Here is a 12045-nt window from a genome sequence, read left to right as displayed (position 1 = left end):
GGTTTTTGCGACATTACTCTTTGAAGATGGGTTGTGAATGACGGGGCAGGTTTTTGAGACATCAAAGGTCAATGTGCTTTAGTTAAGTGGGTCAGTGTTATAACAGTAGGGCAGGTTTTTTACACATTTACTCTTTAAATTTAAAAGGTTATAAATGTAGGGCAGGTTTTTGCGACATTACTTGATGTTTTTAAAAAATTGGGCTGAAATTGAGCTTTTTTTAAGGTTTTTTCAACTTTTCCGGATAAAAGGGACATCAGGGATTTCATCAATAGAAATTTTTTTTTTTGATTTTCTGACCCTTTAAATTTTTATTTTCAAATTTCTGCATGAGTTACTTCCCGTTATTCGTTCCAAGTAATTCTTTTGTTTTTTTTTGGCATGCCCTAGTCCGGGGTGAAGAATTTTTTGGGCCTTACCATCTTATTCAGCACATTTTTTTACTTAAGTCCACATAACTTTTCGATTTTTTAATTGTCTCTTTTACCTACCAAAAATTCAATAAGTGAAAGTAGGTCACACAGCACTCTCAAGCCTATATAAAGGACAGCAACTCACATTATCCTCACTTGCAGTTGAACCTTCAAGGCTCTAACGTCCTTCGTGCTCTGCATTCACTTCTTTACGAATTTACAATTTTAGAATAATACTACACACTCCCTTACATATAACATATTATATATATAAAAATTGAGTTGTTTTTTTCATATTGTTTATGATATTTGGTTTTTTATTCATACTGTTGGTTTTTTATTCATACTGTTTATGATATTTGGTTTTTTATTGCTTTTAGGCTTAGGTTTAGCCTCTTGGATTTTTTGTCTCTTTTCTCTTCCGGTAGTCATGACCGACAGCGGCATTGATTCTCAGAATATGTCTTCTGAAGAAAATATCACTTCTGTTGAAAATGTTGAAAGTTCTGAAGGTGGAAACCTCTCCGCAGCCAAGAAAGTAGAAAACAAGCCCCGGGCACCTAAAATCTGCCCACTGTGTGGTGCAATAATAATCCAGTTAAAACGTCATTTTACTGGAGTCCATAATTTGTCTGATAGAGATGCTGCTGTTTTAAGCAGCCAGGGCGTGACCGCCAAAACCGATAAAAAGGAGTGCCCGACATGTGGTAAATTCGTCACCGAATTGGGCCACCATCTAATTAGAACCCACCACATGTCGACCACCGATCCTGAATACTTCAGGATGACCAGAAGGCAAAGTAGACCTCGCACTCTTACACAGGAGGAGGTAGACGTAGAGACAGAGAGGGCACAAGGTCAGGACGAGGAGGAGGAAGATGACGAATCTGAGAAACCGAAACTCCACGGACGGAGAAACAAGGGTCTTGCTGCAGGCCCTGTCTTGGAAACCCTCGAATTATTTTTTCAACACCTTCAAAGGGTGGATAGGAAAGGCTTGAGTTTAAAAAATGCAAAACAACATAGAAACCAGGTGGAAAATATCTGGTTGAATTATGCTGGTGAACCAAGCATTGATAACTGGTCTAATCCAATCACTTACGAAAGCCAAGGGTGAGAAAATTTTGACACCCTCCACATTGAGGACATATAGTTTTTCTGCGAAAATGTGGGTTGAATATGTTAATATATTGAATGTGTCGTCTGCTATCAGACTGGAGAGGACGTCTACTATGAATGTAGGCTGCGCATGCTCATTGAAGTATATTTCATGCACGAGCTTCACTCACGTGACCAGGGTAGACCGACGCCGGACATCTTACACTCGAGTGAATATGTATTGCACGACATGTATTGCTGGCTTTTATAATAAACTGTATATACATTAGATGTGATAATTTACCTTAACAAATGGTAGCAGAGCGTGTAACGAATCTACGGATGTTATAAGTATTAGATGAAGCGTAAGTTTTATGAAGATTTGTAAACTTTGAGCGACAGTGAAGTGAGAAGAAAGTACTTTGAAGTTGAATTTGGAATGGCGGCCAAAAAGATAGTGGTATGAGCGAAAGAAAACGAAGAGACGTATATATTTTGGTGTTTGGATCTTTGTGTGTACAGGAAAATGGAGAAGAAGAATATACAGCTTCCACAAGAAATCCTCGCTTTCCGTCTACTCAAAAGAGCCAACATAACACCGGAAGAACGATTATTGGTTTTAACAGGGATGGATTACAACAAGATTGATAAACTGTATGAAGATGCAAAACAGTCTTTGAGGAAATTTAAAGGTGACACATGTCCAGGTCAAGTAAGTCAGTTTAATCCAGCCATAAAACTTGAATCTGCTTGTGTAACTGGAAGTCGAAATGAAGAAGCTTTCTTGTCATCTTATAATAGAGGCCCATTTAGGGAACCATGGTGTAGAGACGATCACTCGCATCGATCGAGAAGTAATCCTCCGGGTCACTTTTCTAGGTGACGAGGAACAAGACATCCAAAAAACTATAGAAGGTCGTACTCGCAGACAAGACAGTCAAACCCAATCGGCCATAATGGCAAAATTATGACTTGTAAGTCCTGTGGGTCATTTAGACATCTCATCGCGCAATGCCCAGATAGTTGGGAAAACCTGGCTAGAGTAAACGTTACTAATGAAGAAAATGTAGTTCTTTGGACAGGAAACAAGGCTGAAAATGTTGCGAAATTAGGCGTTGAAGCTCAGAACAGTGTGGTTTTAGAGAGTGCTTGTTCCAGTACGGTGTGTGGCAAGACATGGTTTGACAATTATGTGAATTCCCTTGATACTGGTGAAAAGTCGAAAGTAGTAAAAGCTAACGGAAGTAAGATATTTAAGTTTGGTGGAGGTACATGCCTGAAATCATTGGCAATGTACACTATACAGGCAACATTAGCTGGACATGATGTACTTATAAAAACTGATGTCGTTGAATCGGACATTCCTTTGCTCTTATCCCGTAAAGCTATGAAAAGTGCTCAGGTAAAACTAGACTTGGAAAATGACACGGCAGTTATTTTTGGTGAGGAAGTGATACTTAATTTGACCTCGTCCGGACATTATTGTGTTCCGATTGACAAATGTGATAAACTTAATGTAGAGAGTGTTTTTGCTATTAGAATTGATGAAAGTGACTACAAAAGTCAAAAAGAAGCACTGTTGAAACTTCATAGACAATTTGCCCACCGCCCACCAATAAATTAGTAGCCTTATTGAAGGATGCAGGATCATGGCGTCACTGTTTCCTGGACGTTCTCGAAGTTATATATCAGGAATGTGATCTGTGCAAACAATACGTCAAGACGCCCCCAAGACCAGTTGTGTCGATGCCCATGGCATCTAGATTTAATGAAAAGGTTGCTATGGACCTAAAACTTTGGTGGGGTTTATGGATTTTACATATAATTGACATATGGTCGAGATATACAGTGTCTTTATTTATTGCTAGAAAACGCCCCTGTGATGTGATAGATGGACTGATGGGACGTTGGGTGGCTGTGTTTGGTGTTAAGGGAGGAATTATGACTGATAATGGTGGTGAGTTTTCGGCTGATGAAGTACGAGAGGTAATGTCTAGTTTGGATGTAAAGTTTCTACAACGGCCGGACAGAGCCCCTTTCAAAACGGTCTATGTGAGAGGGTTCATTCAGTGACCGACATGATGCTCAATAAGCTAGAGGCCCAACATAACAATGTTAATAAGCAGACTCTGCTATGCTGGGCGAATATGGCGCGGAACAGTTTGCAAATGTGGAATGGCTTTAGTTCGCATCAATTAGTGTTTGGCACAAGCCCTAACCTCCCTAACTTGATGACTGATTCCATACCAGCACTGGATGGTCTAACAAGCAGTGAACGTTTTGCAGAACATTTGAATGCCCTTCACTCGGCTAGAAGAGCATTCATTGAAACTGAAGCAGATGAAAGAATACCACGCGCTCTCAGAAACAAAGTTCGTGAATCGGAACAAGTATTTGTAAATGGTGACCAGGTGTATTATAAACGGGAAGGCAAAGATCGCTGGCTTGGTCCAGGCAGTGTAGTGTTTCAAGACGGTAAAGTGGTTTTTGTAAGACATGGCGGTGTATTCATTCGCACTTCTCCTAATAGACTGATTAAGAAAAACAGTGGCATTGCGATAAAATCAGACACCAATTTGAACATTGAGAGTGCAACTGATACCACAAAACAGGACATTAACGAGATTCGTTTAGATATATCTGCTCCGCAAGATAATGTTCAATGTGTACCATCAGAAACATTAGCCAAAAATGATGGACTTTCTAGTGGCTGTGGTAATGATGCTATTGGTGTTAATCATAAAAATTTGCGCCCTGATGATGTGATAGAGTACAAGATAGATGACTCTCCAGATTGGATACAGGCTACAGTGTTAAATAGAGCAGGAAAAGCAACAGGTTCTTATAGAAATAAGTATAATGTTAGAGTTGAAGAAAGTGGTGAAAAGATGAGTATAAATTTAGACCAAGTTATATGGAAGAGAAGTAATGAAAATGTCAATGTTGTTATGGTGCCAAGAGCTGACCAGAAGAATCCAGATTGTGTGAAGGCTAAGCAGAAAGAACTAGAAAAGCTGAAAACGTTTAAAACCTATGAAGAAGTTGAAGATAGAGGACAGCCTACCATCTCAACTAGATGGGTACTGACACAGAGCGGTGGTGAGATTAAAGGTCGACTAGTTGCTCGGGGATTTGAAGAGGAGGATACATCCCAAATTGACAGCCCTACTGTAGGAAAAGGTGCTTTAAGAATATTTCTCACCATAGCAGCAAGTCTTTCCTGGACAGTTAAAACAACAGATATAAAATCTGCATTTCTACAGGGACGCAAACTTGAGCGAGATGTGTTTATTTCGCCCCCACCGGAAGCAAATGTGGAACATGGTACTATTTGGAAACTTAATCAATGTCTCTATGGTCTAAAAGATGGTGCTAGACAGTTTTACCTATCTGTTCGTGATGAATTACTGAAGTTTGGCTGTCAACAACCCAAGCTTGATCAAGCGTTGTTCTACGTTTACCACGATAGTAAATTGAATGGTTTGATCTGCTGCCACGTAGATGATTTTTTACATGCTGGTGTGACCAATTTTGACAAGGAGATTATGGATAAACTGAGGAACAGATTTCTCGCTGGTAAAGTAGAGGAGGTCATTTTTAAATACATTGGATTTAAGATTATACAGAGCGCTGGTGGTATAGTCATGGACCAGTCCGAATACATGGAAGATTTGGAGAATGGAATGCTGTCTCCGCAACGGGCATCGCAGAAAACAGAAACTTTGTCGCATAAAGAACAGAAAACTCTTAGACAACTAGTAGGAAGAATAAATTGGGCGGTACAAGGGTCCAGGCCAGATGTTGCCTTTGATATGATAGATCTGAGTACAAAATTGAAAACTGGTGAAGTGAGTGACCTTGTGCGAGCTATCAAAACAATCAATAAACTAAAAGGAACGACCGCAAAAGTCTTATTTCCAAAAATATCCGAAAAATGTGAAAATTGGTATTTGATTGTCTATTCAGATGCATCGCACGCAAATATAAGTAATGGAACCGGAAGCTGAGGTGCGCACGTTGTGTGGTTGATGGATGACAGTAACAGATGCTGCCCCCTCCACTGGAACGCAAACAAAATAAAAAGGGTGGTACGGTCAACGATAGCAGCCGAGGCCTTAAGTCTCCAAGAAGGCTTAGAAAGCGCGTATTACTATAGAATGCTCTTAGAAGAAATACTTCATTTACGAGATAAAACCATCCAAATCATTGCAGTTATTGACAATAAAGGTGTTGTAAAAGCAGTGCACAGTACAAAGCTTGTTGATGATAAACGTTTGCGCGTTTGACATTGCTGCTATACAGGAAAGTCTGCGTTTGAAGGAAGTTAAAACTATTCGATGGTGCGCTGGAGACCAACAGTTAGCCAATTCAATGACCAAACAGGGGGCTTCCGGTAGCTCTTTGCTAAAGGTTCTTAACAGTGGAATGATGCCAAGTGACATGTTCTAGGCATGGTATTTTGTGTGGGCATAATAATCCCAATGAATGTGAGTCTATCCTTTGATCATTCATATTATTTGTGATGTTATTCTGTGATATTATGGGGCAGAATAATCCCCGAGAACTTGAGAATAGTCAAATTCAATGATAGTACTCAGATTGTGAATGGTATAATCTCCGCATTGTATTGTATATACTAAAAATACAAACCAATATTTTATTATTTTAAAAAGACAAAAATAGTTATTTTTATTATATATTTTGCATTTGAAATTTTTGTTTTAAATTTCTTGTCGTGCTTAAAAAAAAAAGAAAAAGAAAAAAAGAATAATATAATCAATGTTAATATATTGAATGTGTCGTCTGCTATCAGACTGGACAGGACGTCTACTATGAATGTAGGCTGCGCATGCTCATTGAGGTATATTTCATGCACGAGCTTCACTCACGTGACCAGGGTAGACCGACGCCGGACATCTTACACTCGAGTGAATATGTATTGCACATGTATTGCTGGCTTTTATAATAAACTGTATATACATTAGATGTGATAATTTACCTTAACAGAATATTTACGTGACAACCAACTTATTACATCCGATCAGAGGCAGGAATGGGAGGTCAGTTTTAAATATGCGGACGCCAACCTTAAAAGGCTTGTGATTGTTCAAAAAGGGCGTTTGAGAGAAAAGACTAAAAAACTCATATTTGATCCCGCCGATTTTTCCGACATTAGAAATTCTCAGGCCTATAGTCAAGGCATCAAGGCCTTGGAAGATGCGCCACTGGGTTCCTACCCAACCAAAATGGAAAGTACCCCTTACAGGGATATTCTTGCCATACTAATGTACGAGCTCTTGATCGGTTCGGGTCAGCGCTGTGGGGCAGTACTCAATTTAACTGTTGGGGAATTTAGAGATGCCAGATTTATTCCCAAATCCAAGTGTCACCTCATCGAATCAAACAATTATAAAACCGCTATGAGCGGATCCGCTCAAATGACGGTCGAGGAAGATAAATGGTGCATGTTTCGCAAGTATCATGATGCTTTCAGGCATCGGGCTCTCCCGGAAGAGGTTTTCTTTTTGTTCAAAGGGAGGAATCCTTTAGAAGAGACGCCTTCATCGTACATGGCTAATGTCCTTAAATGCCAGATATCGAAAATTTTTACACAATATGGATAAATCCGTGGCGCCTACCAGTTTCCGGAAGTCAATAGTAACCAACTTATTGACATCCGACCCCTCGATAGCTCCCGACTTGGGAAAAGTCATGAGCCATAGCACCAAAACGCAAAGGCTACATTATCAGCAGGACCTCTCTGCAAACAGAGCTGCAGAGGTCGGCAAAACAATTGTAGCATTGGGAACGGACTGGGATCTGGTTCGAGGAGGGGAAGGTCTGGATACACGTCTCGACTTGGATGGAGACTGAGGGGTGGTTTGCTGGTCCAAAAACGCACAGAAGGAAGAAAGGTTGGCGGATCTTGGATCACGTGGTGAAGATGCAGATGGTGTGGAAGGGGAAGACGAGTCTGAAAGTGAAAAGAGAAGGGGTGTGCCCTCTCTACAAGAGCGTTTACCTATGTCTGCTGGACTAGGAGTAGGTGAACTTCGGGCTCGTTTAGGGGTTTGGTTCGGCAGCGTGGTGGCTCTAGATGGTGCAGGTGTAGTGTCCATTTCAGTTGGTAGAGATATGGTTACTCTGGTTTTTGTTTCGTTGATTGTTTGGTAGAATTTGGAGATTACAGCTTGAGTGAGACGTTTCCCATAGGAGCGACGGGCCCAGGACAGGGCATGAGAAACGATGCGGTCGACGGCAGGTGATGATAAAGACATGGTACGAATGGTGGTCAGCTTCTCTTGAAGTGTGGTTTGGTAATGGTCGATCAGGACCTGCGTAACCTTACAGAGCCATGTCCGATTGAGGGATCTAATATTCGCGTCGACAGCTGATGTTTTCATTGCTGGACGGATAAAACTATCCAACTCAGAGACTTTGCGTTTGAAGGTAAAGGCTGGTTGGCCTTGCTGTTGAAGGGTAAGGATTGCCAAATGATGGAGGCACTGCAAAACTTGGAAGAACACCTTCACAAAAGGTTCTTCCTCCTTATGAGTGGGGACTGGTTGGCGTCGGTGGGCTGGTAGTCGTTTCTGTTGTTGGTCAGGTCGATGGTTACCTCTTGATTGGTAGGTGTTGTAGGTAGGTCGGCGATGGGGTGGGATATAGCTGGATGGGTTGGTGGTAGGTGGTAGAGGTCGATGGAAGACAAGGCCGTTGTAGGGTACGTGATATTGGTTTGGTTGACGATTAGTGTTTCTATTTCTGGCTTCTTGCCAGTGGTTGTTGTAGTTGGGGAGCATAATGAAAATAACTTGGGGTTAGAAGGGAATGTACAGCGGATGTAACAGGAGGAAACTGTATATGCTAGCGTGAAAATGTTGGGATCAAATTATGCAAATAAGTCAAACTGGGTTTGGGGATATATAAAGCAAGATGAAAAATGCAAAAAAATATATATTTAGGTGATAAATAACGCTCACAATGATGTGAAAAATTATAACAAGTAAAACAAAAACTTACGCAATTGACACGAACCGGTTTTCGAATCTAATAATGTATCACCCTCTGTAGTACTCTCTGTTACACACTGTCTAAAACCAAATCGTTCAAAACTATCCTTAATGGAACTTTGTCCTTCTAATAGATTTTGATTAAAATCTCCCATAACAATATAATGATAACCAGACTCTTGTAACTCAGTCAACAAATGTTCTAAATGAGGCATAAACAATTCTAATCTATATTTTGGTGGTCTATAAATAACTATTATAGAAACATTTTTATCTGGAATATTACAACCAACATGTTCTATATTTAATTGTCCTAATCTTATTATATTACAAGCTTTATTCGTACTATAATATATTCCTACACCACCATGGTCTTTTTCTTTAAGATTTTTAAAATTAGCACTATCATCATAGCTTGATTAAAAAAAAAATAGAAATTATCTAATCGTACTTTCACTGGATTTTTTACATTCCTTAGCCAAGTTTCTGTACAACAAATCATGTCAGAATTCATAAATCTATTATCACTTTTTAAATCTTCAAAATGTGTAGTAAGTCCTTGAACATTGAATAATATAATATTATAACTATTAGGCAACACTTGTTCTTCAGGTTGTAAAAATCTGGGCATTTCATTTAGAGCAGCTTCAATCTTTTCATCACAAAATATAGCTTTTTCATTAAAATCTTGTATTGTCAATCCTTCTAATGTTTTAACACGACTTAATGCAACATATGCTTGACCAGTTTTGAAATATTCTATTTAGCGATACAACACCCCTGTCTAAACTCAAACCTTGTACTTTATGAATGGTAACTGCATAAGCTAGACGTAATGGAAATTGACGTCGAACATCACCTTTATAATTGATATGGGTACTCTTATGTCTCTCGATAGCAATACTAGCAATTCTTTTTTTAAGAATTAAACCAAGTGGACAAGGTAAGTACAATGCATCATAATTCAGATGTATTTATCTAAATAACCACATTATAAATACAATCTTGACAAATTTAGCGCTCTTTATACGCCCACTTGAAATGGGAGGTACTGTATTGTCGTCACTCAGGTCCGTCCGTCCGTCGGTCCCTCATAAACGCTCTACAAGGCAAAATTCTTGACGGATTTTGACAATACTTCGTATGCGTGTTCATAATCACCAAGGATGAACCCTATTGAAAATCAGCAAAAATATTTTCTATAAATCATAGCCCTTGTTCTTGAAAACGCTTTCAATTTTTAGTTGGTAAACACTCAAGAATACACAATACTTGATAAATCCTATTCAAAGTCGACAAATATTTACTATGAATTATTGCATTTGTTCTTCAAAACGCGTTCAATTTTTATCTCTTCAACACTCTAAAAAGCACAATTTTTGACAGATTTGGTCAAAAGTTAGCAATATTCTTCAGTATCATTCCAAAAATTTCAGAAGAAGTGTTTGACTAAAGGTTGTTGGAACGAGTATTTTTTCTGTAATTCAAAATTATTATTTACAATCAAAGCTGCCAGTGGGCTTATGTTACCTTGCCTGGCAAGCTATCTTTAGTATACATCTTCATTTTACTATCGCTACTGCTCTACAGAAATTTTTACTTCCATTAATTTCCTCAACATGCCTGCGATATTGCTTGAGCGCAAAATAGGGAGATCGGCGTCTGACTTATACTGAAAAGTTATACAATGTAATGGATCAAAGTTATAAGTTGTGGCTTATATGTTTTATCTCACAGATAAAAGGCACCCAACTGGGCTATATGGAACACACAAATCAATAAAATGTACTCTACTGGAAAATATGAAAGACAAAGGTCAATAAAGTGCAATTCTTCAAAATGCACATTTTTCAAAATTGAAAATGTTCAACCTGATAAACATACCTTTAATTTATTGCAAAATAGTTATAGGTCGTTTTTACCTTCCATCAAAAATTACTTGTATGTCAAATCAAATGTTTACATTTATAATCCATCAAATCTTTTACATTATATTTGAAATGAAACTATCAACTTTTTTCTTTTGTAGTATAACATCAAAGGTAAAGTAGTCAACATCCGAAATCAAACAAGCCAATATACATGGTGACATCAAGCAATTCCAAGATGTTATATTTCATGACGGCAATGATTATATAACAGTCACATTATTTGAAAATATAGTAGGAAAAGTTAACATTGATGGTAATTATCAAATAACAAATGTAAAACTAAGGATTTATAATGATGTCAAATTGACCTCCACAAGAGAAACAATGATTAATCCAATTAACGAGGAATTTAAAATTCCACCCTCCTTTACTGTAAACAAATCTGAAAGTATAACTGGTACTATCATATCAGCCCGCTTCTCAGTTAAACAAAATTGCCCTGCATGTCAAAAAAGTATGCCAAATATTTTAACTTCTCAAAATCTAATAACTTGTACCATGTGTAACACTAGAATAAAAAAATCTGCCATTATTACACAGGCCACCGGCATATTACAATTAAAAGTGAAATGACTACAGAAAAACTGACATGTCAAAATCACACGCTTTTTGATTTTTTGACTAAAAACTTAATACATCTTTTAGCAAATAAGACAGAAATTGAAGATTATTTTTTGGCAGACGATATTCTCTTCAAATTCGAATTTGACGAACACAAAAACATTACCCACATTACTCAACAATAACGCTCGTCGTATATTGTCGTCACCCCTATCCTTCGGCCCGTCCGTCAACATTTCTTGTGAGCACTTTAGAGACTACAGTTTTCATCTTATTTTGATGAAACTTAGTATGCTTCTTAAAGCTAACATGAAGTCACAAAAAGGCGCAATACCTAAACAAAAAAAAGTATAGGTCTGTATTGGCCTAAGTCAGCTTGAACCGTTTGACTGAAGCCATACAGACCTTTGTCAACTTGAGAAGCAACCAAGCGTAGCACAGCCTCATATATAAACCGAGCCGGCGTGTTTTCGTCTTCACTGTCAACATTGATTTCAACTGGACAACATCTCACAGCTCAAGAAGATTATAATCCGAAAATGTCCGACGAAGTAAATATTATATAATTTATACATTTCCACTGCATCCATTCCATCTCCATTCATCTCAAAACCCTTTATAAACAAATAAAACCATCGGTTTTTGCCACTACTCTATATTATAGGCTAAACAGATGGACTATTGCAATCTGTATTCAATTTCACGAGGACATCTCATCTCTTGCAATTTCACAACATGACATGTGCATAATTTTATGTATGAAAATGGTTGTACCTTACCTTTTCATGAATTATAATATAAGGCGTTCAGTGCAACACACCATTATATTGGTAATCGGAAGAATTTGTTGTAGCAAATCATAATCTTTTATTGATTATCAGAAGTTTCAATTCCATTATTCTACCCCTCTCTCAAAATTGTAAAAAAGGGACGTAACTCATTGCTTATCAGACTATAATACATTTTGCTTTTTTAGGAATTTGTCGATCGTATTGTGAAGAGATATTTGATCAAGAACCAGAAGTATCA

At 38.2% G+C, this 12045-nt stretch overlaps 3 protein-coding genes across 3 annotated transcripts in view; 1 reads left to right on the top strand and 2 right to left on the bottom strand.

The window, feature by feature from the left end:
* Positions 1–843: 843 nt before the first annotated feature.
* Positions 844–5960, top strand: LOTGIDRAFT_175654 (hypothetical protein; the record flags this gene model as incomplete). Its single annotated transcript, XM_009058358.1, has 6 exons — positions 844–1526; positions 2034–2223; positions 2440–2913; positions 3204–3468; positions 3762–4462; positions 5814–5960. The coding sequence occupies 6 exons, from the start codon at positions 844–846 to the stop codon at positions 5958–5960; spliced, it is 2460 nt and encodes an 819-aa protein (XP_009056606.1).
* Positions 5961–7258: 1298 nt separating this feature from the next.
* LOTGIDRAFT_175653 (hypothetical protein) lies at positions 7259–8314 on the bottom strand (the record flags this gene model as incomplete). Its single annotated transcript, XM_009058357.1, has 1 exon — positions 7259–8314. One exon carries the CDS (start codon positions 8312–8314, stop codon positions 7259–7261), a length of 1056 nt encoding a protein of 351 aa, XP_009056605.1.
* Positions 8315–8508: 194 nt separating this feature from the next.
* Positions 8509–12045, bottom strand: part of LOTGIDRAFT_175652 (hypothetical protein) — a gene marked incomplete at both ends in the record, with an annotated part of 4976 nt that continues 1439 nt past the window's right edge. Inside the window, one exon of the mRNA XM_009058356.1 lies at positions 8509–8938. Within this exon, the coding sequence (XP_009056604.1) occupies positions 8509–8938 (430 nt within the window). The remainder of the gene's footprint in view (positions 8939–12045) is intronic.

This window comes from Lottia gigantea, assembly GCF_000327385.1.
Source record: "Lottia gigantea unplaced genomic scaffold LOTGIsca_333, whole genome shotgun sequence".
Classification (NCBI taxonomy): domain Eukaryota; kingdom Metazoa; phylum Mollusca; class Gastropoda; family Lottiidae; genus Lottia; species Lottia gigantea.
The sequence above is the reverse complement of the archived record's forward strand: the minus strand, read 5'-3'. Positions and strand labels throughout refer to the sequence as shown.